Genomic DNA, 25,335 nt, shown 5'->3' on the forward strand with positions numbered 1-25,335 from the left:
TAGTTCTTTTTATTTTTTTAAAATGTACTAAAGATTTTTCAAAATGACAATAATACATAATTTTTTAAAAACCATTGTCTGTTTGGCTTCTGCTTTCCCAGCTTGAATGACCGCCTGTAGACAGGGGTTGCGTTTTGTTTGACCGGCGTTAAATGGTTTAATGTCCATGAGTGGACAACATTTTTTCCAAGTACGAGTTCAGGGTTACGGCACGCTTTTCCCAGTTACTCCACACTGAGAATGAATTGGTCACCACCATCGCCCTTTAAATGGGTGATGCAACTTCGTTGCCCAAATTTTGGTGACGAAAAATTCATCACCCGAAATTTGGTAACAGGCGTTTGGTCGCCCAAATTTGGGTAACGCCGTCGGCGACGCTGTGAGGTTCCCGATGGCGTCCTTCCGGGGCCACCACGATGACCGGAGGCCTCAACGCCACATTGGTTCATCGTGGTGGCCCCGGAAGAGCGTCATCGGGGACCTTACGGCGTCACCGACGGCGTTACCCAAATTTGGGCGACGATTTTATGACTGCCCAAAATTTGGTCACCGCGGGCTCGTCACCCAAATTTGGGCAACGGTGCGTGCGTTACCCAATGAAAGGGCGATGGTGGTGACTCTTTCATTCTCAGTGCAGCCAAGTACAATTCGCTCAAGCGGCAGTCCAGTCCAGTCCAGTCGTGCGCCTGACGGCAGCGATACCCCGTGCGTCGGAGACACTGTGCGTGCTGGTTCCACGGCGCGCCGCTGCCCGCCGGGAGGGCAGCACTGCTCCACACCTGTTGTTGCCGAGCGGGGCCGGGCGGCGCGGGGGAGGGCGAGGGGCCGTGTGGGCCGGGGGAAGGGGGGGGGAGGGAGAGCGGGGAGGCCAGTGTTTACAACATGGCCGCCGGAGCGGGCCCCGTCTCGCATGGTTTCTCCAAAGTCAGTTGGATTGAAGCCGCCCTGGGCGGAGGCCCTCGTTGCAGGCCCTGCTAGCCGTCGCGAGTTCGTGTTCCCATGCCATGTAGACGTGCTTCGAGTCCGTTGCTCGAACTGGCGGTCGACATCCGCGGTTCGAATCCCTGCGGCTGCCGCGACTTTTGCGAGCGCTGCGCCTCGGCGCAGACGCGCCCGCACTCGGCCACCTCGGCCCTGGCGATGGCAGCGCTGCGGGCCAAGCGGGCCGTGCAGGCCGTGCTGCTGGTGGCCGCCGTCGCCTACATGTCCCTCCTGCTGTACCAGAGTGTCACCGCGGCAGGATACGCGCAGCAGGTGTGTAACAGTGTGTGTGCCAGTGTCAGTGAAACAAGTGTCATTAGTGAGTTTCACACGTTCAGAAAATTGAGTGTGACGGTGACACCTGGTGGACATCATCTGAAGTGCATTCAAATTTGTCGAGCGATTTCATTCTGAGATGCTTTTGTTTTTCGACGCAGTTATGTATGTGAGTGCCACCGGGTGGCGCGCAATTTGAATTCAAAATTGGTGACAGTGCTCTCGCGAAATTCTAAGCCGTGAGCTTTTCCGTTTCCCCAGAATTAAACCTAAATGCCAATAAAATTGTTGGATTTGAAACCGGGCTGGTCCTAACCACTGCCTTCTGCCCAACAGGGTCCTGGCCGGCCGGCGAACGCGGCGGCGCTGGGGTTGTCGGGGTTCTCGGGGCAGAGGGGGAGCGGCGCCCGGCTGCCGCAGCAGGCCGTCGGCGACCCCGAGCCCGTCAACGACGTGGGCAACGCCCTGGACCCCGACCCCGTGACCGTGCCGGTGCAGCCCTCGCTGCCGCCCCTGCTGCCCAACCCCGCCGTCGGCCCCGCCGGCACGCAGACCGTCCACGGCGGCGTCGGCGGCGTCGGCGTCAGCGGGGCGGGGGTCATGACGGCGGCCACGGCCACGAGCAAGCCGCCCACCACCACACTGCAGGACGTGTTCGTGAGCGTCAAGACGACGCGCTCCTACCACCGCTGGAGGCTTCCCGTCATCCTCAAGACGTGGTTCCAGCTCGCCAAGGAGCAGGTGAGTCCCGCCTTCGCGGCCCCTGCCGGTACTCGAACCGCCGACCCTGGCCTCCGAATCGCGGTGCCGCGAACCGCTCGGCCAGGGGGAAGTTCCGGCCACCGCGGTGCAGTCAGCGACCGGCCACAAACGGCCTGTCTGCGCGAGATGAGAATGGAACCGAACCCGCGCTTTATACATAGTGCAACCGCCTTACTCACACACGCGCACGGAACGGGAGGGCCTGGAACAAGAGCGACAGAAGTCCCCGAACCCCTTTGAAGCCTGATTCCGAATAGTCCTGTCTCTCTCGCACTCCTGCGCGCCGCCGAGCGCGGCGTGTGAGTGCGGGCGGGACGGAGCCTGCCGGGCAGTTCCTGGATTCCTTATCTCTGCCGCTTCGTTTCCATGCCTTGCTTTTATTCTCCGTTCTACTTCTGTTATGGTTTCCGCCCGGTGGGAGGGTCTTGACGGCGGTGCCATGGCGGCGCGCTGGACGCGGCCGTAGACTGCGCACTTTACTTTGTCGGGGACTTGGTCTGTTTTACGACGCCGACTGTTCCCCCTCCCCTGTTTACTCTTCCGTTAGCAAGGTCCGACGCGTCCCTGTTGCTCATTTGTTTCGGCCGCGCGATACACGAAAAAGTTTGAAATGCGTGCGCGTTCTCAGCAATTCGTAATTTGTCTGCCCTGACGGGGTGGCGCGTGTAGTCCTCTTTGTTGTTGTTGTCGTGTTGTCATTTTTTTGTCGGAAAGGGGGGCTGCGCTGCCGCGCTGCGCCCATGCTGTTATTTCGTGTGTAGGTCTATTTCATCAACCCAAACACGCCGTGTGTGAGTGTGTGAGTGTCTGTGGTATAAACCCCCGCGGAGCGGAGAAGGGGCACTCGGCCCGTCCGAGACACTTGACGTATGGTGTTGCTTTTTCCCAGACGTCGGGATTGCTTTTGACAAGTAAAGGGGAGAGGATCGACCTTGGGGCCGGGCAGGGCCGTTGGTGGCAGCCCTTTGACAGGGGCGGCGCGGTGGCAGCCGATCGCTCCGTCTCTCTCGCACGCTTATGGGGATCCCCGTGAGTGCGACAGAGACAGAGTGGGGAAACGAATCTCCTGAATCGCTCGGCAGTCCCCTACCATACGTCCCACCTGCTCGGCGAGAAGGCCCTGTAGGTCCCCAGGGTGCTCGCTCATACACTGGTAAACCTGGTGCGTTCTTAGCGCCTTTTTTTCACCAGTGTAGACGATGGCGACGGTGAACTGCATTGCCCGGAACAGGGTTCTGCAAGCCTCCCGCCTGCGAGGTAGGCAGGCACGCGCGACGCACCAGCGCTGCGGGTCTGCCCGCCCTGGAGTCCGCAGGCGTTTCTCCAGGGACCAAAGGATCCGCTTTGCGAACCCCAACTGCTCCCCGCGTTGCCTGGGACACATGTAGCAGTGTGCTCTCTGTCTCTCTCCTGCCCATAGATTAGCGGGGCGCGTTTCGATTCGAGTCGGGTTCCTCTTTTTTCCGCGACGGGCCAAGCGGGCTCGCGGGGGGGAGCCTCTCTCTCGCTCTCCATGCGGTCCAGAACGGCCGGCCGGTCGGCCCGGCACTGCCGGCAGACAGAGACAGACGCCGGCAAAAGGGAGCGCGCGCCGCTTATTGGCAGGTCAGTTGATTATTGGCGGACATAACTTAGGGACCTCGCAGTGGCGTGGCGTGGCTGAGCAAAGTGGAAAACGGCGAGCGGCGCCTGGGGAGTTGCACGCCACGCCACGCCACGCGTTGCTGATGGATTCGAGACCGGCCGGCCCGTTGCATGCTCAGGGCTCGTCTCGCCGCCGCCGCTGTTTTTGACTTTCGACGAACGCAAGGAAGAAGGTGGCGGCGGCGGTGCACCAATCAAAAATAATAAATCTTTCGCCAATTTTTTTTTGTGCGCGTTTTTTTTTAAATTTTGTTTTGAGCTTGGCAAATATTTGGTAGGTGGTCGCCTGATTAACTCTCCCTTGTCAGTGCCGCTCGGGGCAATAATTCGTGGACCCGCGGGCCGCGAACGCCAAAAGGCCCAAAAGGCCCGAACGGCAAACACGACACCGTAAAAAGCCGCGGCCGGAATGCGTCATTCCTCCCCGTCGCGCCGCTTCGGCCGCTTCATTAGCGGTGTCCCCACGGGGTCCCCTCCGGCACACTGGGAGTCGTCGCTCTGTCTCCCTCGCACTCGCAGTGCAGCGCGTATCGGTGCGAGAGAGACAGAGCGACGACTGTCGGAATGGGTCGGCCGAGTCCGGCCAGGCGAGCCGACGGCAAGGGCCGGGGCCGCACAGTGGGCCAGAAGACCGGTGGAGGCGGCCAAAACTCTAGACGCGTTTTGAGCTCCAGAGTCGCTGAATGGGACTCGAACAGAACGTGTGACCCCACCAATGGATTGCTCTCCGAACGAGGAATCCATTGGTGGTCACTCGTTCGGTTCGAGTCCCATTCAGCGACTCTGGAGCTCAAAACGCGCCTGGAGTTTTGGCCGCCTCCGCCGGTCTTCTGGCCCACTGTCGGGGCCGGCCGAGGCCTTGGATGGAGATATTCGGTCCGGAGATGTAGTGCCGACGCGCTCCGCACAGTAGTCGAATTCCGGGGAGAGGCCGAACACGCCGGGCCGAGCCGGCCCTTGTAATGTGGGGACTGTGGCGACTGCGGGGACTGCGGGGACGCCGTCGTGGCGATGCCTTCCTTGGCCAGGCGACGACACTGCGACGCGTGTGGCGTCGTGCCTCCGCGTGTAGCCGACACGTTGGTGGCATTCCCCTGGCGAGCGATTCAGACGAGCGGTTGGTCGCTCCGTCTCTCTCGCACCCACGCGGAGAGACCCCCACGAGTGCGACGGAGACAGCGACCGCCGGGCAACCAACCGCACCCACCACACGATTTATTGCTTTCGAGTGGAGTGGACACTGGCCGCGCCCCGCCCAGCTTGAGGCGTCCCTCTTAGGCTTCATCGACGTCTCGGTCATTTCTGTTTCCGCGTTCTAGTGTTAATTTTAGGTTAATTTTGCAATGTTTTCGTGTTAATGAACGACACCGCGGACGCGTCCTGGTCGCGCGGCGCCGCGAGTCCGATTATTCCGAGAGTCCTTTTCGTCGCTCTGTCTCTCTCGCACCTTCACTGGTCGCCCTATGAGTGCGAGAGAGACAGAGCGACGGCTGGGCGCGTGTCAAGTGGTACGGCGGCGGTGCCGAGGTGCATTCGAATGGGGGCGACGTGGCCGGTGGCCTTGTCAGGGAAAAGGACTGGAGTCCGATGGGCGGGGGCTGGCTGCCTGCACACTGATTCCGAGAGTCGCTTTCGTCGCTCTGTCTCTCTCGCACTCATGGAGCGTCCCGTGTAGGCGCTGCACGTGGACCTGGAACGAGGCAACAGACAAACATGCTGGGAAACAGACAGACAGACAGACGCTCTGACAAACAGACAAATAGTTATTCAGACACACAGTCAAACAGACATGACAAACAGAACGGATGAAACAGCTGACAATGAGCCGTACGGTACTGGCAGTCAGATAGACCGAGAGACTGCGTCCTATTCCGACGCAACAGACGAGCAGGCTAGTGACTCATAAAGTGACATGCAGCACGGGGGGCGCGCGTTTGGGTGGGCGGGCCTTGCAGGGCCTTGCAGGGCCTTGTGGTGTAGTGGAGTGTTTTGCCGGCGTCGCTGGTCTGTAAAACACACTCGGCGCTCAACACGCGAGCGGCGCGGAGAGCACGCCGCCGCCGTGCCGCCAGGCTGGGTTCCCAACGGCGCCCCCGTCGCTCTGTCTCTCTCGCACCCCTACGGAAGGCCGCGCGAGTGCGAGAGAGACGAATGCCGCCGCGCATGTCAGCGCCGCCGCCATGAAGGCCGTGAACCAACCCGCAGCACGCCGCAGCATGGGGGGGCACTTGAAATTTCCAGTGTGTGTGTGTGAGTGTGTGTGTGGCCTGGTGCACGCCCAGTGCAGCCGGGATCCGGGTGGCGTGGCGTGGCGTGGCGTGGCGTGGCGCGCCGCGGACGCACGCGGTCCCATTGCTCCAAAGTCTGCCGTGCCGGCCGTGCCGGTAGCCCTTGTCCGCGGCGGACTCGTGGGTGGGGCGAGGGCCTGCATGGCCTGCATGCACTGCATTTGATGAGGAGACTTTCATTATTCATGGCTGTGTGTGTGTGTGTGTGTGTGTGTGTGTGTGTGTGTGTAATGAGTGGGAAAGGGGGGGGGGTCGGTGTTACCCTACCGAAAAGTGATCAGCGGCAATGAAAAGCTAAACCTTTATGGTTCCGCAATTGTGTTCGGAGAAAATGTGACAGAAACACGAATGCTGAAGGTACGTAGGACGTAAACCTAATTTTCTTTGCGAAACGTAATCTGGAAAATTGTAATAATAAGTATAGCGCCAAAGACTGACTTCTTTTTCTTTTTGTCCGACGGCAGTGTGTGGTTTATCTTGGGCGGCGTAATGAGCGAGAGAGAGAGAGAGAGGGAGAGGGGGGAGTAGATTAAAGCCGAGGGAGAGGGTGGGGGCGTGAGAAATGAGTGTCTGTTTTGCGAGGCCGTGACTCATGACTGAATCGAGCTCTACCAAAGCGGGCAGCAGCATGGCAGCAGCCGGCCGGCCGGCGGAGCGCTCCGTCTCTCTCGCACCCTCACGGGCAGCCGGGCCCCCGCGAGTGCGAGAGAGACGGCGCGACGGCCGGCCGAGTGAGGACGGCGGGATTGCATCCGGTCGGACACCGGAAGCGAAGCAAAGCAAGGCGGTCCGGCCGAGACCATTTGAATTTGGCGCCTTTCATGCGGGCCGCCGGGCACCGCACTGCGGATTGGCCGCCAGAAGACCGGCGCAGGCGGACAAAGCTCTAGATGCGTTTTGAGCTCCAGAGTCGCTAAATGGTACTCGAAAGCGTGTGACCCCACCAATGGATTGCTCTCCGAACGAGGAATCCATTGGTGGGGTCACACGTTCGGTTCGAGTCCTGTTTCGGCGACTCTGCAGCCCAAAACGCGTCTAGAGTGTTGGCCGCCTGCGCCGGTCTTCTGGCCCACTGTGCATCGCCACCTGTCGCGGTCCGCAGTGTGCGAGAGAGCGAGAGAAAAGAGGGAAACTGAACTGGCGCGTCCTGATTGCGATCCCTGGCGCTCCGCTCGCCCCGCTTGACACTTGCGTCCGCTCTAAGTGGCGCCTCGCACTTATCAATCAGGGTAAGTGTCCACTTTGTAGCGAAGGGCGGGAATGCGGACGTCGCGACGCCTGTCTGTCTGTCTGCCTGTCTGTCCGTCTGTTCGCCAGGGCCGTGCAATAAGCCAATGCGAGCGATAGCCTCCTGACAAGGCTAGTGTGGTGGCAGGCGGCCAGGTTGGCGGGGCGGGGCGGGGCGTCGCGAGTGCAAGTTGCGCCGGACTGACGGGGCTCGGCCAGCAGCCTACGGGGCGTGAGTGCGAATAATCGGCCCGTCGTTATACGCACGACGTACCGCCGCTTGAGAGCGGATCGGAAAAGGGGATCGAAAAGAGAGAGAGAGAGAGAGAGAGAAACGTCGTGCGGAGAATGGAGCGGAGCGGGACGGCGATAGTGCAAGGAGTGATCTCGTTGCGCGCGCGTCCAGCCGCGTCTAGCCAAGTCTACCCGGCTCTACAGTGCGGGAACGGAAAATGCGGGACGAGGATGGGGAAACTCGTGTGAGCGAGTAGCGGACGAAGAATGGAGATTTTAATGAAATGATGTAAATTTACATGCGAAGTGGGGCTGAGGCTGCGATGCTCGATAAGGGGGACATGTAATTACCGAGGCGAGGTGGCGGCCGGCGTCACGTCGTCGCTCTGTCTCTCTCGCACTCGCGGGGCTGTCCGTGTCGGTGCGAGAGAGACAGAGCGACGCGGGCCGCGCCTCGCTCGCGTGGAAGTGCTGGGTGGGGCCCTGGTGGCCCTGACGGTGCCCTGCTCCGCGCTCCGCACAGTGGGCCAGAAGACCGGTGGAGGCGGCCAAAACTCCAGACGCGTTTTGAGCTCCAGAGTCGCTAAGCAGGACTCGAACCGAACGTGTGACCCCACCAATGGATTCCTCGTTCGGAGAGCAATCCATTGGTGGGGTCCCACGTTCGGTTCGAGTCCCATTCGGCGACTCTGGAGCTCAAAACGCGTCCAGAGTTTTGGCCGGCTCCACCGGTCTTCTGGCCCACTGTGCTGGGCCGCTGCCTGCTGCGCGGCTCCACCGGGCGGCTCCACCGGGCGGCTCCCGACGCCGCTTCGCTGCTTCGCTGCCACGCCAGCGCCACCGGCGAGTTAATTTGGCGAGCGATAGCGAGCCCATGCCGTGTTTGGGGGTCCCAAAAAGTGACTGGTCGTGCGTCTGTCTGTCTGTCTGTCTGTAACTCACTCACGTTTCTCAGCAACTACCGCACAAATAGTTTAAAAATTTTCGCCCCGGGAAAGGCTCCTAACTCTCCCCCAGGGGGAGTTTATCTTATATTCACGATTACTTTTTTAAAATATTAAAAACATCTTTTTGAATTAGGTTCTTAGCGTGGTTAGGTTGGCAGTGGTTGGCAGCTCGTAGCAATTTTTCATACTTGCGGCCGCGACTCTCAAATACGGGACCTGGCAAAACATTGGCAAATAAAACAAACTAAAGAGCAGAAGGGTTTAGAAGTGAGTACGGTCATAGTTTTTCGATATTTTAGAATGATTGAAACCCCTCCGGAGTGTCAACTCAGTAAAAACGGAAAATGAAAGTGACAATTATTACGCGTTTCGTCCGTCCCCCCCCCTCCCCTCCCCAGCTACAGGGGAAATGTTTTAGTCAGTGGAGTGTTTTGATAATTGCAAGAATGATTTGGTTTTTTTAAACCCTTTTGTTAGTGTTTTCCATTTATATTCTCAGACACTATTTTTTTTAGTTGTTTGCTTTGCTAAATTACAATTAGAAAATATTTTAATACATTCTATGAGTACAAACCAGATGCTAATCTTGCCAAAATAAATAGTCTTTGCTGACCCCTGGCACTGATTCGGGGAAAAAGGCTTCATTGCAATGCTGTGAGTTTACTATAGTACTAACCTTAAAAAAAACCATATGATGAGGGGTGTAGCGCATTAAAGGGTTTTGACATTGACATCAGATTCAATGAGGATTCACTGACTTGGTCATATGATTTCATGAGACGATTCATTTAACTTAATCATACATTGTCTGCGACAACGGGTAATTTGTGTTGGTCATGGTTTGAGTTGGCTTTTTTTTTAATTTACTCAGAATGTTAGGTAATACTTTTGCTAAACTGTTTAAAAGTTTAAAATAACACCCATGACTATCATTATGAATAAGCTAAACTTGCGTTTAGCAATAAGGGGCCTCGACATTGGATTCTATGAAACGATTCTTTGGGATCTGACAGAAGGTCTTCTCCGAAAATAGTTGAAATCACCCTGCCTGTAAATATGTCTCTTTTTAATTAATGCGATAAATCAATATAGTTTAATCCACTAGTTTAAACTAAAAGGGAAAAGGCTTTTTAGGTATTACAAATATTATTGCGTATTCATAAGTTCAGTAACAAGGAGATATCGAATGGAAATTGAAGTATTTGTGAATCGTATTAAGCAATTCAATGCTGGCTGTTAAATGTTACTCGACTGAGTAACAGGGTCAGGGTTCATGGCATGACACCATGAACAGGAAACGCTTTTAAAAAAACCTAACCTGAAGACCCATACTTTCAACTAGAATTACATGATTTAGGACCAAAATTTCCTCGGTGTTTCATTGCTTCCTGCAGTTTTTGGTGTGCTGATCAAAAAAATGACTTCCAATTTCATCCCAGCCCTTTTACTTTTCCAAATATTTACCAATTTTGGACCAAAATTTTTGCATCGAGTTTTACATAGTTTCCTGCAGTTTTGGTGTGCTGATCACGAAAATGACTTCCAATTTCATCTCAGACCTTTATTTTTCCCAAAATTTTACCAATTTTGGCCCAAAAATTTTTTGCATCGAGTTTTACATAGTTTCCTGCATTTTTGGTGTGCTGATCACGAAAATGACTTCCAATTTCATCTCAGACCTTTATTTTTCCAAAATATTTCCCAAATTTTCGGACCAAAATTTTTACATCGAGTTTTACATAGTTTCCTGCAGTTTTTGGTGTGCTGATCACGAAAATGATTTCCCAAATTTTCATCTCAGACCTTTACTTTTCCAAATATTTACCAATTTCCGACCAAATTTTTCACATCGAGTTTTACATAGTTTCCTGCATTTTTTGGTGTGCTGATCACGAAAATGACTTCCAATTTCATCCCAGACCTTTCTTTCCCCAAAATTTCCCAAATTTTGTGACCAAATTTTTAAAATTGAGTTTCACATTGACCCTGTATTGGCCTTACTTTGCATATATTCTTCACCATCTTCTACAAGAATACAGACGCATCGCTCGCCTACTACGCGCCCAAACAAAACGGCGCGTACCCCTAGTTAATGTGTTTATAGTCCCAGTTGATTTCCTCTGATTGGATCGGGTCGCGAATCGAACCGCAATCGAACTGGAGCACACGCGTGAAGCACGCAGCGCCCTGCAGCGGCGCGCCGGGGAACCACCTGGCGTCGAGGACCAGGGACTCGAGGACCAGGGACTTGAGGACCGCGAGCAGCAAGGGCTTGCCAATGCCCGAAGCCCAGTGGGCCAGAAGACCGGTGGAGGTGGCCAAAATTCTAGACGCGCTTTGAGCTCCAAAGTCACTAAACGGGACTCGAATCAAACGTGTGACCCCATCAATGGATTTCTCTCTGAACGAGGAAACCATTGGTGGGGTCACACGTTCGGCTCGGGTCTCATTTAGCGACTCTGGAGCTCAAAACGCGTCTGGAGTTTCGGCCGTCTCCGCCGGTCTTCTGGCGAATCCACTGTGGGACAGGGCCGCACAGGGCTGAGGGAGCGCCTCCGCGCCGATGGAGGCGTCTGGCGTGGCTGGCCTGGCCGGCTCCCTCAGCAGCCGTGTCAATCCTGGAAGTAATGAGAAGCCCAACGCCTGGGCGCGCCTTGCCGCGCCTCGCCCAGCCGGGACTGGCTACCCCAGCCCGCAATTAGCCAATCCAGAAGCCGCACCGTCCCGGCGGCGTGGCGGTCAGGCTCACCGCGCTCACAAACAAAGGGGCCGGGCCTAAAGCACGTCGCCACGCCCCGCCCCGCTTCCCCCGCCCCCCCGCCCCCCCCGCCCCGCCCTGCCCCGCCCTGCCCCGCCCTGCCCCGCCCCGCCCCCCCCGCCCCGCCCCGCCCTGCCCCCCCCTGCCCCCCCCCCCCCGCCCCGCCCCGCCCCGCCCCGCCCCGCCCCTGCGCCCCCCCCGGCGCCTTTTGACATGTGGATCCTCTGGACCGACGTGGGCTGGACGGGGACTGGACGCGGACGTGTGTCGGCCGGCCCGAGATAACTGGCCAGCTCGCCGGCTCCCCGACTTGGGCCCCTCCTTGACCTGCCCCGGCCCTGGGCCGCCCTCGGCACCGACTTGGGACGACTGGAACCACTGGAAGGAACCCTGGACGATGCCATGATGTCTTTGTCCAGTCATCATCCCTGACATGTCGGCGCGGTCCTCTGTCACTGTGCCTGCCGCGGCGTGTGTGTGTGTTCGTGTGTGTGTGTTGTGTGTGTCCATCGCCCTGGAAATGGAGCGGTTTTGATTGACGCTATCCGCGGCATCTTGAGTGGCCATGCCTTAATCCGCGTTTCTCGCGCCGCGAAACGGCCGAAACGGCCCCGTCGCACTGTAAAGGAGGCTGCTGCAAGGGATAGACCGAGGGATAGACGGCCGATCCGGCCGGGGAGGATAGAAAATAGAAAGGATTGAAGGCGGGCGTCCGTCCGGTCCGGCTTGCCTCTGCTTGCCGGCTTGCCGGTAGCGAGACGCGAGGGGTCGCGCGCTCGGAAAGTTATTCAAATGGGCGAGGCTTAGGCTCGCCCTGATGGGCCGGATTAGGGATGGCCCTGTGGCCCTGTGGCCCATCCTGTGGTCCATCCTACGGCCCACGGCCATCCGCGCTCTGATCTCGATTCTCGTCTCGATGCCTCGTCCTCCCAATCAGACACTTAATCGATTTTCGCTGCCGGGCGGGGCGGGGCGGCCGGACCCACTCTGGTCGCGTCCTGGTGGCTCTGGGCCCCCGGCCCGAGCCGGGGTGTGCGGCGGAGCCAAACGAATAAAAAGAAACTCTTTTCGTGAAAAAATATACAAAGCTTTCCTGGGAAAGCTTCTCTTTTTGGGTCCCCGCTGGGAGCCGGGAGCCACTGACTCTGCAGACTGATTAGGAGAGTCGCTGTGCCTCTCTCGCACTCACGGGGCAGCCCGAACAGGTGCGAGAGAGACAGAGCGACCAAGACGACTCTCGGAATCAGTCTACTGGCCGGGCACAAGTTCGGGGCCCAGCAGGACACACCGGTCACACCACCCTGCTATCTGTCGTCCCGCGCAGTCCCGCGCAGGACGGAGCCAAAAGGATTGGTGGATAAAAACGGCGCGAGGGGAAGGGGAGGGCAGGGGGTCACCGGTTTAATTAGGCTACCGGGCTCATTAGCAACCTGCCCACATTCCGGCAACCGCCGGGAAAGCCTGCCGACACCGTCAGAGACACTCAGGCGGACACACACACACACTCACTGGGGAGAGAGAGAGAGAGAGAGAGAGAGAGAGGGAGAGGGAGAGGGAGAGGGAGGGAGAGTTTTTTTAGTTTTTACAAGTATTTATTGGAGAGAGAGAGAGAGAGAGAGAGAGAGAGAGAGAGAGAGAGAGAGAGAGAGAGAGAGAGAGAGAGACAGAGAGAGAGAGAGAGAGGCGGCCTGTCGCCCTAAGGGCTGGCCGCTGCCCTTCCTGCCCCGCCCTTGACGCTGCCCTGCGCCGCGGGCGTAGGGCGGGGCGGGGTACCCCAACTGGCGGGTTCCACAGCGCACGGCCGCGCCCCGCGTCGCCCCCCGGCGCCCCGCGGCCACCGGGCGGGTACTACACTACACGCGGGGCCGTGGGTCGCGCGCGCCGCTGCTGCTATATACACTGCAGTGTACGTGAGCCGGAGCAAGCCGCCCGCCCCGGCCGGCCCGGTCCACTGAAACGATCTGGAAGGAAAGGGGCCTGGCCGAGCCGGGGGCACAGTGTGGGGCACAGTGTGGGGCACAGCGTCGAGTAATTTACCGACGGTTTTCCGTACTGTGGGTACAAAGTGTTTGGCGCGTTGGGGAGGTGGCCCGACTCCACAGACTCCGCGCAGACTCCGCACAGACTCCGCACAGACTCCGCGCAGACTCCGCGCAGACTCCGCGCAGACTCCGCGCAGACTCCGCACAGACTCCGCACAGACTCCGCACAGACTCCGCGCAGACTCCGCACAGACTCCGCACAGACTCCGCACAGACTCCGCGCAGACTCCGCGCAGACTCCGCACAGACTCCGCACAGACTCCGCACAGACTCCGCACAGACTCCGCACAGACTCCGCACAGACTCCGCACAGACTCCGCACAGACTCCGCACAGACTCCGCGCAGACTCCGCGCAGACTCCGCACAGACTCCGCACAGACTCCGCACAGACTCCGCGCACAGACTCCGCGCAGACTCCGCGCAGTCTGCGCAGGCTCTACACAGACTCCACAGACTCCCCCCGCTCGCTGCAGCCGTTGCACTTGTCGCCAAAGTGGGGCGCTTGGGAGGGGGCAAAAACTCGGGATTTTCGTGTACACATGATTCGGAAAACGCAATGATTGCGCATGGTTTTAATTGATTTCATGGCTGATTTTGCCTTATTTCGCGACGCACCAGGGTGATGTTGAGCGTGATTGCGTGTGATTGTGTTCGGAAAGAAATGATTTCGGACTGATTTGGCCTGGTTTCGTGTGATTCTGCCTAATTTCGGTCGATTTTAGTGATTTTGGCTGATTTCGGATTGCTTGATTTCGCGTGATTCTCAATGATTCGGGTGTGATTTCGGGGGCCGTGTACACATGATTGCGCGAGTTTTTGCCCCCTCGGGCGCTTGGCGTCGCTCGCCGGTCGCGCCGGACACACTCTGGACACCCGAAAGGCCGAAAGGCACACCCGGTGGGGCCCACAGGGAGAAAAGGGAGAGGGGGGGGGCTCACTGCTGCTGCAGCTGCATTGACGCGACAACGAGGTCAATCGCCTTGGAGCGAGGAGGATGGAGAAGGCCCCCTCCTGCACGCTGCCGCCTGCCGCCGCCTGCAGGCTGCTTCCGGACAGCGCGACGGAGCGCTGTCTCTGTCGCACCCACGCGACGCGACGCCCCGTGCGTGGTGCAGCGCGGTTCGGATGCCCATGCTGCTGCGGGCGGTTGGTTGGGCCCTCCAGCCCGGCCCCTCCGGCCTGGCCTCCCGTCACCCCGGGCACTGCCCCCCCCCCCCACACACACACACGAAGGGGAAAGAGAGCGACTCCTGATCGTGTGTGTTTTCGTTGGTCCTTTTTGCCGTACACTTTCAGTTTCGTCGCGTTTTGGCGCGTCGAGTTTTTGGCGTCGGTGGTTTGCGCGTCTTGTGCACACATTGCCCTTTTTCTCTGACCCGGGTTGTTTTGCTTTGCTTTGTTGCAGACCTGGTTTTTCACGGATACGGAGGACCCCGAATTTCAGAAGAAGACGAGTGAGTATCATCCTTTCGATTCGTTCCTCAATTAAATCGTGTCATTTTGGAGGCGCGTGCTCGCTCTGTCTCTCTCGCACCCATGCGGCACGCGCGATGAGCGCAAGAGAGACAGAGCGAGGAAAACGACTCTCAGTGTGCAGGAACTGGCCGGATGCCATTAGGTGTCCCCTGAGAGGTATCCGTGTTCATTAGGGACTGGCGTGCTTTGAGATATGGGATGGGGTAGGTCTCACCTGGTTCACTGGAGTCGCGCCCCACGCGCCTCCAGCGAGTAGAGTACACGCACACTGGAAAAGAGAGAGAAAAGCAAAAGAAAAAAAAGTGTCTCTGGTTTGCTATAAAAAAAGAAAGAAAAAGAAGACACTTTGAGGACATGTGGTGTGTAATCAGCTCAAAGAATTTTTCGGGCAGATCACCCTGTTTATTTGGTCCGCGTTTTTGTCTATTTTTCTTGCTAAATAATGGTTGATTTCGAAGATTTGGCCCGCGTTTTTGTCTATCTTTCTTGCTAAATAATGGTTGATTCTTGCAGACGGCCACATGATCAACACCAACTGCTCGTCGTCGCACGGCCGGAGGGCGCTCTGCTGCAAGCTGTCGGTGGAGCTGGACACGTTTCTGGACAGCGACAAGAAGTGAGTACCACACTGCTATTTTTGAAAGTGGCGGTTCTCCTCCTCTTTTCGTCTCTTTTTTTTTCGGACCGCCGCGGAGGCGGGTGCGAGGTATTGTACTTTCCAAGGGCGGCGCGGCGTTCGACTTTGGGAAGAAAAGAAACGAAAAATGAGCGGTTCGAGATCTCGAACCGCCCCGTCCGGAGACAAAGGTCCAATCAAAGGCAAAGCGACGCGTCAGCGCGCGGGATTGGAGTAATGAAGGGCCGGCCGCGGCGCCAAAGAGAGGCAAACAATAGAGAGGCAAACGATAGAGAGGCCCATGAAGAGGCAAACGATAGAGAGGCCCATGGAGAGGCAAACGATAGAGAGGCCCGTGAAGAGAACCATTTTACAGAGACCCGGCACCCACTCAAAGGGCAATTTTTGTAGTGTTTCACGCTGGTGTGAGGTAGAGAGGCGCGTTAGAGAGGCCGGTCTCTCTGAATTGGCGCCAAAGAGGCGGGGCCTTCCAAGCCGGACGTCAGGCTCTCCAGGGACTTACGGACCCTTGTCTTGTTAGGAACGAAAAATCCGGCGGTCCGCCGATGCGGAAGGCTCTGTCTCTCTCCCTCTTTCTGGCGTTCGGGCCGCTCGGGCCGCTCGGGCCGTCGCCTCGCGTTCAGCCAGACGCGTGTCTCGGAGTGGATCAGGGATTAGCCCGGCCCTCGGCCCGGCCCGTGGGTCAGCTGCGAAGCTGCGAAGCACGGCGAGTCCAGCGCGGCGTCACCAGGGATTTAGAAAGAGATGCAAAAGGTGCGACTTTGCGGTTTTGCGGAGTAGCCGGCGTCGTCCTCCCCAGGGCTGCCAACTGAAAATGGCCCAGTCGGCGGGCAGTGCCGGGCGCATGCGCGCCGCTGGCACGACTGTTTTGACAGAGTAAAGCCAAGCACATCGTAGGGCTGTGCTCCGTCAAGTTTTTTCCGTGCCCCTTTTTCTTCCTCACTTCCAAGCGGCAGCGCCGGGCAGCGCCGTGACTGATGGCATTAGTGTAACGCGACAGATTTTCATTCTGTTTGCGTTGCGCCGCGGGTCGGCCCCGCGGGGCCTGCGAGCGAGCTTGATGATTCCGTCTCTCTCGCACTCGCGGGGCGTCCCGGCCGGTCCCGGCTGGGGGTGCGAGAGAGACGGAGCGACACGGCTGGGCATCAGGCGCGGTGGCGGTAGCGTGTCCAGAGTTATGACGGCCCGTCCATCTCCGGCCGCTGGAGGGAGACTCCAGGAGGGACTCCAGGAGGGACTCCAGGAGGGACTCCAGGCCGCTGCTCTGGAACCGCCCTGGAGTCCATCGCCGGTTTGTGTGTAAATGCGTTGCGAATTTGCACGCCGTGTTTCTCGGTGTGTGTGTGTGTGTGTGTGTGTGTGTGTTCGCCCTGTATGTATATCAGTCCAGTCACACACACACACACACACACACACGCAGTGGCGCGTGAAAGAATAATACACACATACGTACGCTACGCACACGCAAAGTTTGAGATGATTATCGGCCCTGCCGCTGTGAAAATAAAAAGAGAGAGAGAGAGAAGCGCACACACTTTTTATCGGTGTTTTTTTTTGTTTTCGTGTGTGTATTGTTTTTGTTGTTTGGGCTAGTTGTCGTCGTGTCGCGTGTTGGCGGTCCGTGGCGATAGACGGTAGTGGCGGGCGTGGGACTTGGAGGCGCGCAGCACCGCCGCACCGCGAGCCCTGCCATGAGTCTGGCGCGCACATGTCACCGCGAGGAGAGAGAGAGAGAGAGAGAGAGAGAGAGAGAGAGAGAGAGAGAGAGAGAGAGAGGGGGGGGGGGTCCCTCCCCCCTCACGCTGCTGCATGGGAGTCAAGTGAGTCACCGACCGCAAACTTGCAGTGCTGCAGCTCCATCCCGAACAGTGTCTCTGTCGCACTCACTGAGCGTTCCCTATGCGGGTGCGAGAGAGACCGACTCATTCGGGACCGACGCTGCGGACCTGCGGCGGTCGCCGCCGTGACCCGTGACGCGGCCAGCGCGGCCGAGGAGCAGGACGAGTGCCCCATCCTGCCGCCCTGCCGCCGATTGGTGTTGTTGTTGTTGTTTTTTCGGGGGTCTGCGCTCCGCGGCGGCGGCGCCCCGGTTCCCACGGGCGGCACCGCAGCACCACGGCGGGTCAAGCCGGCCGGGCGTCGCCGCGTCGCCGCGTCCGGCACCTGCTGCATCGTGCTCCCTCTCTCTCGCACCCCAAGGGGAGTCCAAGGGGCCTTACGGGCCGGGCCGCGAGTGCGAGAGAGACGCGGCGACTGCTCCCCTTATTGTTCCCGTCTTTCGTCTTTACGGCCGTTTTTATGCCCACCGTTGGCTTTGTGCTCCGCGGCAGTGTAGGCCCCGCGGACGTCGCCGGCCGGCCGCGTCGTTAAAGGCGAAGCAGAGCGCGGCGAAGCGCGGCGGGGCGGGAAAAACGCGCCCGAATTAATAACGAGCAGGCTATGGGCCCGATCGAGTGGAACGCGGTGGGGCTTCTTCGCGGCGGTGTGGTCTGAGTGGATTACGCTCCGAGACGCGACCAGCCCTTTGGTGTTTGCCTGGGTGCAGGTCCCACAGTGTAGGGGTGTGCCTGCTGTCTCGAAAGCTGTGTGCAAGGGAAGTCCCACCTGTCGCATTGACTCTGCCTCTCTCGCACTCGTGGGGCGCCGTGCAGGGGTGCGAGAGAGAGGCAGCGACGCACAGTGGGCCAGAAGACCGGCGGAGGCGGCCAAAACTCTTGACGCGTTTTGAGCGCCTGAGTCGCTAAATGGGACTCGAACCGAACCCCCACCGAATGGATTCCTCGTTTCGGAGAGCAATCCATTAATTGGGTCACACGTTCGGTTCGAGTCCCATTTAACGACGCTGGAGCTCAAAACGCGTCTAGAGTTTTGGCCGCCTCCACCGGTCTTCTGGCCCACTGTGCGACGGGGGCAGTGTAGCGGGCGCCGGCCCGATGGGGAGTCTCCTTCCAGCCTTCCAGACTCCGAGACTGGTCCAGCGCGGGGCTGGCCGGCCGGGCTGCGGTGTGGTCCCCCCAATGTAGAAGTAGGATTCGAGCCGAGTGGGTAACTCCGGGAGCTGGCCGCGCCCGGTCGTGCCGGCGCCGTTCCGGCCGGGCCGGGCCGAGCCGGGTTGCGGTAGCACTGCAGGGCGCTATGGTCCGAGCAGGTCGGGCCTGGCCGGGCCCTGGACCACAAGGAGGAGGGGAGGAGGATGGGGCGCCTCTGGATTACAAATGTAATTTGTGGCGTTTGTGAGTTCCGCGCCTCGCCTCGCCTCGCTACCGCCATGGGAAGGCAGCAGGCCGGCCGGCAGACGGACGGCTGTCTCTCACGACCTCGGCGCTGCGGACGGACCGACGGACCGACGGACCGGGGCTTCGTTTGAACCAACTTCCCGATACACGGGGAATTATTTGGACAGGCATTCCTGTGGCTTATGGTCCTGTGGGAGACGGCTGCCTAGGCCCGGGCGGCCCCGCACGGTGGGCCAGAAGACCAGTGGAGGCGGCCAAAACTCTAGACGCGTTTTGTGCTCCAGAGTCGCTAAATGGGACTCGAACCGACCGTGTGACCCCACCAATGGATTCCTCGTTCGGACAGCAATCCATTGGTGGGGTCACACGTTCGGTTCAAGTTTCATTTAGCGGCTCTGGAGCTCAAAACGCGTCTGGAGTTTTGGCCGCCCCACCGGTCTTCTGGCCCACTGTGCCCCGCACCGCGAAGCCCCTCTGTGGGGCCTCCAGGGTGTTTGCGGAGCGCGGAGCTACCTTTTGAGGTTGTCTCCGGGGTGCCAGTGTTTGCCCAGGCCGTGGTGCGTGTGTGCCGGCAGTGCCGGGCTCTGGTCCCACAGGTCTCGAGTACAGTGTCCTGGTTGTGGTGCTGCGGTCCATTCTGACCCCCTGGACGCCAAAGAGCGGCCGCCTCGCCGGGGACCGGGGACCCCAACGCGCGGCTGATAACGCTATTTACCTTTGGCGGAGTGCCGATTGCCGATTCTACGCCATCCGCGCCTTTTTACTCAATTTTTAAACGGAGGAGGTTGACTTAATGAAACCGAGTGTGGAGCATGGAGAAGTAAACGCCGCGGTTTTCGGAGTGTACTGTGTGTGCGCTGGGCCGGGCGGGGCCGGGCGCTACGGGGCCCCGGCTACAGTTTCTAGGCGAGCCAACGGCGTCGTTGTGTTTCATGACTTGTGCTAGGACTGGGCCCCCAGCTGGAAATGACTCTGTTTGAATAAGGAGCACTGGGCCCTCCAGGCAGGCAGGCAGGGCAGGCAGCCAGCCTGCAGCGTGTTCGGGCCGCGGGGTGCCGCATTATTGAAATGAAGCAAAGCGCAGCGCTCCCCCTCGCGAGGCTAGCCTCTCGCATTGTACGCTCGTTGGAGGCTAGTTTGTGATACAGTGTGGGGCGCGGCGTGAGCGCTGCGTCGATTCCTCATTGAACTCGGCGGCCTCGACGCGGCCGACGCCCACGCCGTCGCGGCGGCCATGGCGGCCATGTAGGCGGGGCGGCCGCCCGGGGTAATCGGGGTGCTTCCTGCCGCCGCACAGTGGGCCAGAAGACCGGTGGAGGCGGACAAAATCCCGGACGCGTTTTGAGCTCCAGAGTCGCTAAATGGGACTCGAACCGAACGTGTGACCCCACCAATGGATTGCTCTCAGCGCGAGGAATCCATTGGTGGGGTCACACGTTCGGTTCGAGTCCCGTTTCGCGACTCAGGGGGCTCAAAACGCGTCTAGAGTTCTGGCCGCCGGCGTCGGTCTTCTGGCCCACTGTGCGCCGCCCGGATGGTGCGGGAGGGAGGTCGACGATGACCACCACGACGACGGGAAGGAGGAGGAGAAGAGATGTGCGCGGGGAAGAATATCGTATCAAAGTCTTTCACGTGAGCCAACAAACTACGGGCGCGTGAAGAATCGGTTGGACGGGGAGGGCCTTGACGATGACGGATGCCGCGCTCGCCTCCGCCCACCGCGCCACCCGCGACCCCCTCCCCCCCCCTCCCGCCGGCCCGCTCACTTAGGCCCCCCGGCTTCATCAAGAACAAACAACCCGCGCACCATTACGCCCTTTGTCTGGGCGTCGCCGTCGTCCTGGCCGTGGAGGCGTGGGTTCGAATCCCCGCGCCGGCGCGCTCCGGTTTTGTCCCTTTTTTTTTGGCGCGGAAGTATAGTGCGGTGGTGGTAATTGAGTGCAGGAGGCATGCGAGTCCGCTGAGTCCGCCGCGCTGGTGTGAACATGTGAGCATGCTGCAGGCCTCTGTCTTGCATCTCGAAGACGCGCCGGCCTGCGGTCGCCTGCGGTCGCCCGGCCGTGCGGTGCGGTATCTAAAGCATATACTGCGGTAGCGCCCCCCCTCCCCTTCCCCGCCCTGCCCTGCCCTGCCCCAACTGCCCGGGCGGCGGTTGTAACAACAATCATCCGACAATGACAGAAATGTTTTAATAACGCCCGTCCCGGTATGGAGGCGAGGCGTGTAGTACCCGGTGGCTGCTGCACTGCTAAACTGCATCAACTGCACCGGAGTGCATCCAGGGAGCAATTTTGCCGTCCGACTTTTTTCTCTGCTCTATTAAACGCCTGTCCAATTGGCGTTGGCAAATGAGTACGAACCGCGTGTGCTGTGCGCGACGGCCGCGACGCCGCGACGGCGCATGGCGTGCTGCTGGGCTTCTCCGAGCGTGATGTACGAGTGCACTTCTTCAAAAAGTAATTCCCGTTTTTTTGCGGCGTCCATTTCGTTTCTTTTTACTTTCGGAAAATATATGAAAGGTGCATTTGGGCTTCATCAACTTGAAACGCGTCGTTATACGAGAACAAGGGCCCCGCGGCGGTGTGCCGAGCACTGCCGACCGATGTGAATCCGAATGTGAATGTGGCGCAGTGACAGCTGGGATGCTGTTCATTTTGTTGCTTCGTCACTCTCACACACACACACCACACACACACACACACTCACACACACCACACACGAGCTCGATATAATTGGACGTTATACCTGGCTGTGTTGTTTGGCACATGTACACGTGTGTGTGAGTGTGTGTGGTGTGTGAGTGCGACCTATCCGGCGTGCCTACTGCCCGTCCTGCTGTGGTATGGGGTCTCATTAAAAATGTCGACAGACACTTCGCGCGTCTGGCGCGGCCACGGCGGGCCTCCCTCCGGTTCGCTGGTTCGCGCCCCGCCTCCGACATTCCGCCCGCAAAAAAACTGCAACTCGCCATGTCATTTTCTTTTCTTTCATTTTGTTTTGTCTTTTTTTGATGGCGGGGATTCTAATTTTGTACTGTTAGCTCTGCAGCCGCGTTAGATCTGTGCTCTATTGAAGAATGAAGAAGCGCCTCAATAGCCACACGCGCTTGTGTGTGTGTGTGTGTGTGTGTGTGTGTGTGTGTGTGCATGACTCAGCTGCATCGACACCTCGCTCGGGTGGGTGGATATCGTGCGTGCCTGTGTGAGTGTGTGTGATCCCGATCGTGTACGCGATGTTACCGACGCACGCCACGCGCGTGTGTGTGCGTGCTAGTGTGTGTGTGTGTGTGTGTGTGTGTGTGTGTGTGTGCGTGCGTGTGCGTGTGCGCGCGCGCACGGCCGCTTGCAGCAGGTGCACTGTGGCCCGCGGTTCCGTCGCGGCTGAGTTTTCGCCCCGACCTCGTGGAGTTTGTGTGATTTCGGTCGATCGCCCCCGAGATATGGGGCCGGGCGCGCGGTGCGCCTGCACTGCATGTGCGCACCACTGCGAGGCAAAAGCTGGAATGGAATAAACAAGTGAGCGTACACGAAGCGGTGCGGTAATTTGCGGAGCCGACGAAATAAAGAGACGAATAAAAGTGGAGGATAAAAAAAAAGAGGTTGGCAGCAGTGACACTGGCGGCGAGGCGCGCGGGGCGTGGCCTCGGCTTGCCCGGCCATCTGCATACCCGGGTACTACCGCCGGCCGGCCGGCCACTGAGTAAGCAGTTAGCGTTCGCAGTCCGCAACAAAATCGGTTTACGAGTTATTAGGACGTCGCTACCCCGTGCGGTATGTTAATGAAGCGAAGGGCGGCGTAAAAGTCTCTCGCGCCGGGGGTATCGCCGTCTAGCGCTGCGGACTGAGAGTCGTTTTCGCCGCTCTGTCTCTCTCGCGCCTGCACGGTACGCCCCGGGAGTGCGAGGGAGACAGGAAACAGGATCAGTCTGCTTGCAGCGCGTTTACGGCTCGCTGTTGATTGCGCGTCTCCGGGTTTTATACAGTGGCGCGGCGAATTGGGTCCAGTGCGCTGGTCGAGACTACGGGCTCGACTTTTAGCGCCTAGTGCGGCAGTATACACTCCAGTAAGCCGGCATGGGCGTGTGAAAAAATTTTGTATTTTACAAAAATTTAGGTGTTTAGGGGCCTGGAAAAAAATTGAAAAAGTGCAGCAAGTGATGAACTGTAGCTGTTGGTCCCGGCTGCTGGCATCTCATTAAAAGTGGAGGGAAATGAGAGTGTATACTACACTGGACCGAATCGCGTCCGGTAGCCACGCCTCGCTTGGTTACGGTGTCCCTCCCGAAAACATCCGTGGTTTGTTTATTTCTTTTTTTCTAATTTTTTTTTGCAGAGTGCAGGAGTCTAGTAGTAGTTTTCTGAAATTACTCTCTTGACGCTGTCCGTTTTTTCGCCCCCCTTTCCCCCCCGCTCTAATTTTAGACACCTGTTTGCTGCGGTCAGTCTGTCTTTGTGTTGGACGGCCCTCCCGCTTTTTACCGACCCGGCACCGCGAGCGGAGAGAGAGAGAGGGAGAGGGGGAGAGAGAGAGAGAGGGAGAGGGGGAGAGAGGGAGGGAGGGAGAGAGGGAGGGGGGAGGTTCTCTGTCCAGAGCCTATCGCTTCTGGAGTGACAATGTGGAGCGGTGCCCATTGAATTAGACGGACCGTATTACGGGGTCTTCGGCCTTCGGACGCCGTGACGCAGCTATGTGTGTGTGTGGTATGTATGTGTGTGTGTGTGTGTGTGTGTGTGTGTGTGTGTGTGAGTGCCCTGCCCACCGAATGGCGTTAGTTATTCGAACAGTGGGACTGGTTTGGTTCATCATGATTTACACACTTCGGCTTCGCCCTGGCCGTCTCCCCGTCTCCGGGTCTCCGAGTCTCTGGGCAGAGCGGGGCAGGCAAGCAGGCAGGCCGTGCACGCCAGGCCAGCGGGTCCAAGCGCTCCACGCTGCCCGGTGGCTTGGCAGCGCTCTCGGCCTCTGGAGCCACAAATCAATGGTCTCATTTATACTTTTCACTTGTGCTTTCCTCGTTTATCCTGAAAGAGGAGCAACTGCTGCCCGCGCTGCCCCCAGCGAAATATAGCCGCTCTCTTCTGACGTCCCCCCCCTCCCCTCCCCCCGCATCACGTGCCGGGGCGATTGGTTAGGGCTTAAATCACGGCGGGGCGTTTTAATGGCTTCTGTCACCTTCTGAGTCTGCGCGAGTTTCTGCGCTGGGTCTGTGTGTAGTGCGGCTGGCGAAGGCGTGACCGAACGTCTAGCTCGCGTCAAACCCTGGGATGAAACAAATATCGAAAGAATAACCACGGCGTAGGAGGCTTTTGACAGTGTGCGGTCACAGCCGTGCACCTAGGCAGTCCCGCGGCGCAGGGCTGCATTCGGGGTTGCCTACCCAGCCATTACCATTAAGGGCTAGACAGGCTCCATGTCCCAGCCCTCAGTGGGCAGAAGACAGGTAGAGGCGGCCAAAACTTTAAACAAGACTCGGATCGAACGTGTGACCCCACCAATGGATTCCTCGTTAGGAGAGCAATCCATTGGTGGGGTCACACGTTCGGTTCGAGGCCCATTTAGCGACTCTGGAGCTCAAAACGCGTCCGGGATTTTGACCGCTTCCACCGGTCTTCTGGCCCACTGAAAATGAAGTACTGTGGCGAGCGGCGCTGCCCTAGTCCTACCGCGCGTTGGGGTCTCCGCGGCGCTGCAGCGCGGTTGCAGCGCGAGTGCGCCGATGATAGAAACGTTTGAGGGGAAGCGAGCGAGAGGGGCGACGACGAGGCTTTTAGAGAGGCTTTTTAAGCGCTCGGCGCGTTGTCGCGACGTGTATTAGTGAGCCCCGCCCCGCCCCGCCCCGCCCCGCCCCGCCCCGCCCGCCCCCCCGCCACGGACTAAGTGCGCAAGGAATAAATTACCGGACCGCTTTTCAGAACGGCCGCCGGATTGGATTGGCCGCCAGTCCGGTGCACTCTCTACGAGGCGCACTTCGAAATGAGACTCTGAAATGAGACTCTCCGCGAAGTGCATTTCGAAATGAGACTCTTCGGGACTTGCCCTAAAGCGTGCCATGCCATTGGGCCAGAAGACCGGTGGAGGCGGCCAAAATCTTGGACGCGTTTTGAGCTCCAGAGTCGCGAAATGTGACTCGAACCGAACGTGTGACCCCACCAATGGATTGCTCTCCTAAGGAGGAATCCATTGGTGGGGTCACACGTTTGGTTTGTGTCCCACTTAGCGACTCTGGAGCTCAAAACGCGTTCCAGATTTTGACCGCTTCCACCGGTCTTCTGGCCCACTGTGTCACGCTTGTTCGGCCTTGCGGAGTTCGGCTTGGTTACGTTTTCCACGTTTCCGGCTGGAATGCGCTGGAGAAAAGAAGGCGGCCTTACTGCATCGAAACTTGAATGAAGAATTCTCTGCGACGCGGAGGTGGAGGGTGGTTGCTGGCGAGGGGCGTTGGCGGCTCGTGGCGGGGCGGGCCGGCCGGCCCTGGAGCCTCCGGGCTGGAGGGACGCATGCCAGTCGTGCTTCTGGCTCGTGTCAGCCTCGTGTAGGGCGTGGCGCGGCGTGGCGCGGCCGGCTGGAGCTGGAGCGGGCCGCCCGGGGGCACGATCGGGCTGACCCGCCAACACCCGTCTGGCCGCCCTGGACTCCGGCCGCCTCCAGGACGCGTCCAGGACGCCGCGGCCCCCGCCCTAATGCGCGCCCGTGGGGCCTCCGTCTCTCTCTCTCTCTCTCTCTCTCTCTCTCTCTCTTTGTTGTTGTGTTTTACTTTTAGTTCTATTTTTTTTATTCCCTCTGCCCTTTCATCTATTTTTCTCTCTCCGTTTACTTATTTCTTTTC

At 58.7% G+C, this 25,335-nt stretch overlaps 1 protein-coding gene across 1 annotated transcript in view; it reads left to right on the forward strand.

The window, feature by feature from the left end:
- Positions 1 to 1,824: 1,824 nt before the first annotated feature.
- LOC117651573 (fringe glycosyltransferase) overlaps positions 1,825 to 25,335 on the forward strand; it is a gene marked incomplete in the record, with an annotated part of 35,849 nt that continues 12,338 nt past the window's right edge. The window contains 3 exon segments of the mRNA XM_034395704.1: positions 1,825 to 1,998; positions 14,566 to 14,614; positions 15,150 to 15,252. Of these exon segments, the coding sequence (XP_034251595.1) occupies positions 1,858 to 1,998; positions 14,566 to 14,614; positions 15,150 to 15,252 (293 nt within the window).

This window comes from Thrips palmi, unplaced genomic scaffold, assembly GCF_012932325.1.
Source record: "Thrips palmi isolate BJ-2018 unplaced genomic scaffold, TpBJ-2018v1 HiC_scaffold_6, whole genome shotgun sequence".
NCBI classification, from domain to species: Eukaryota; Metazoa; Arthropoda; class Insecta; order Thysanoptera; family Thripidae; genus Thrips; species Thrips palmi.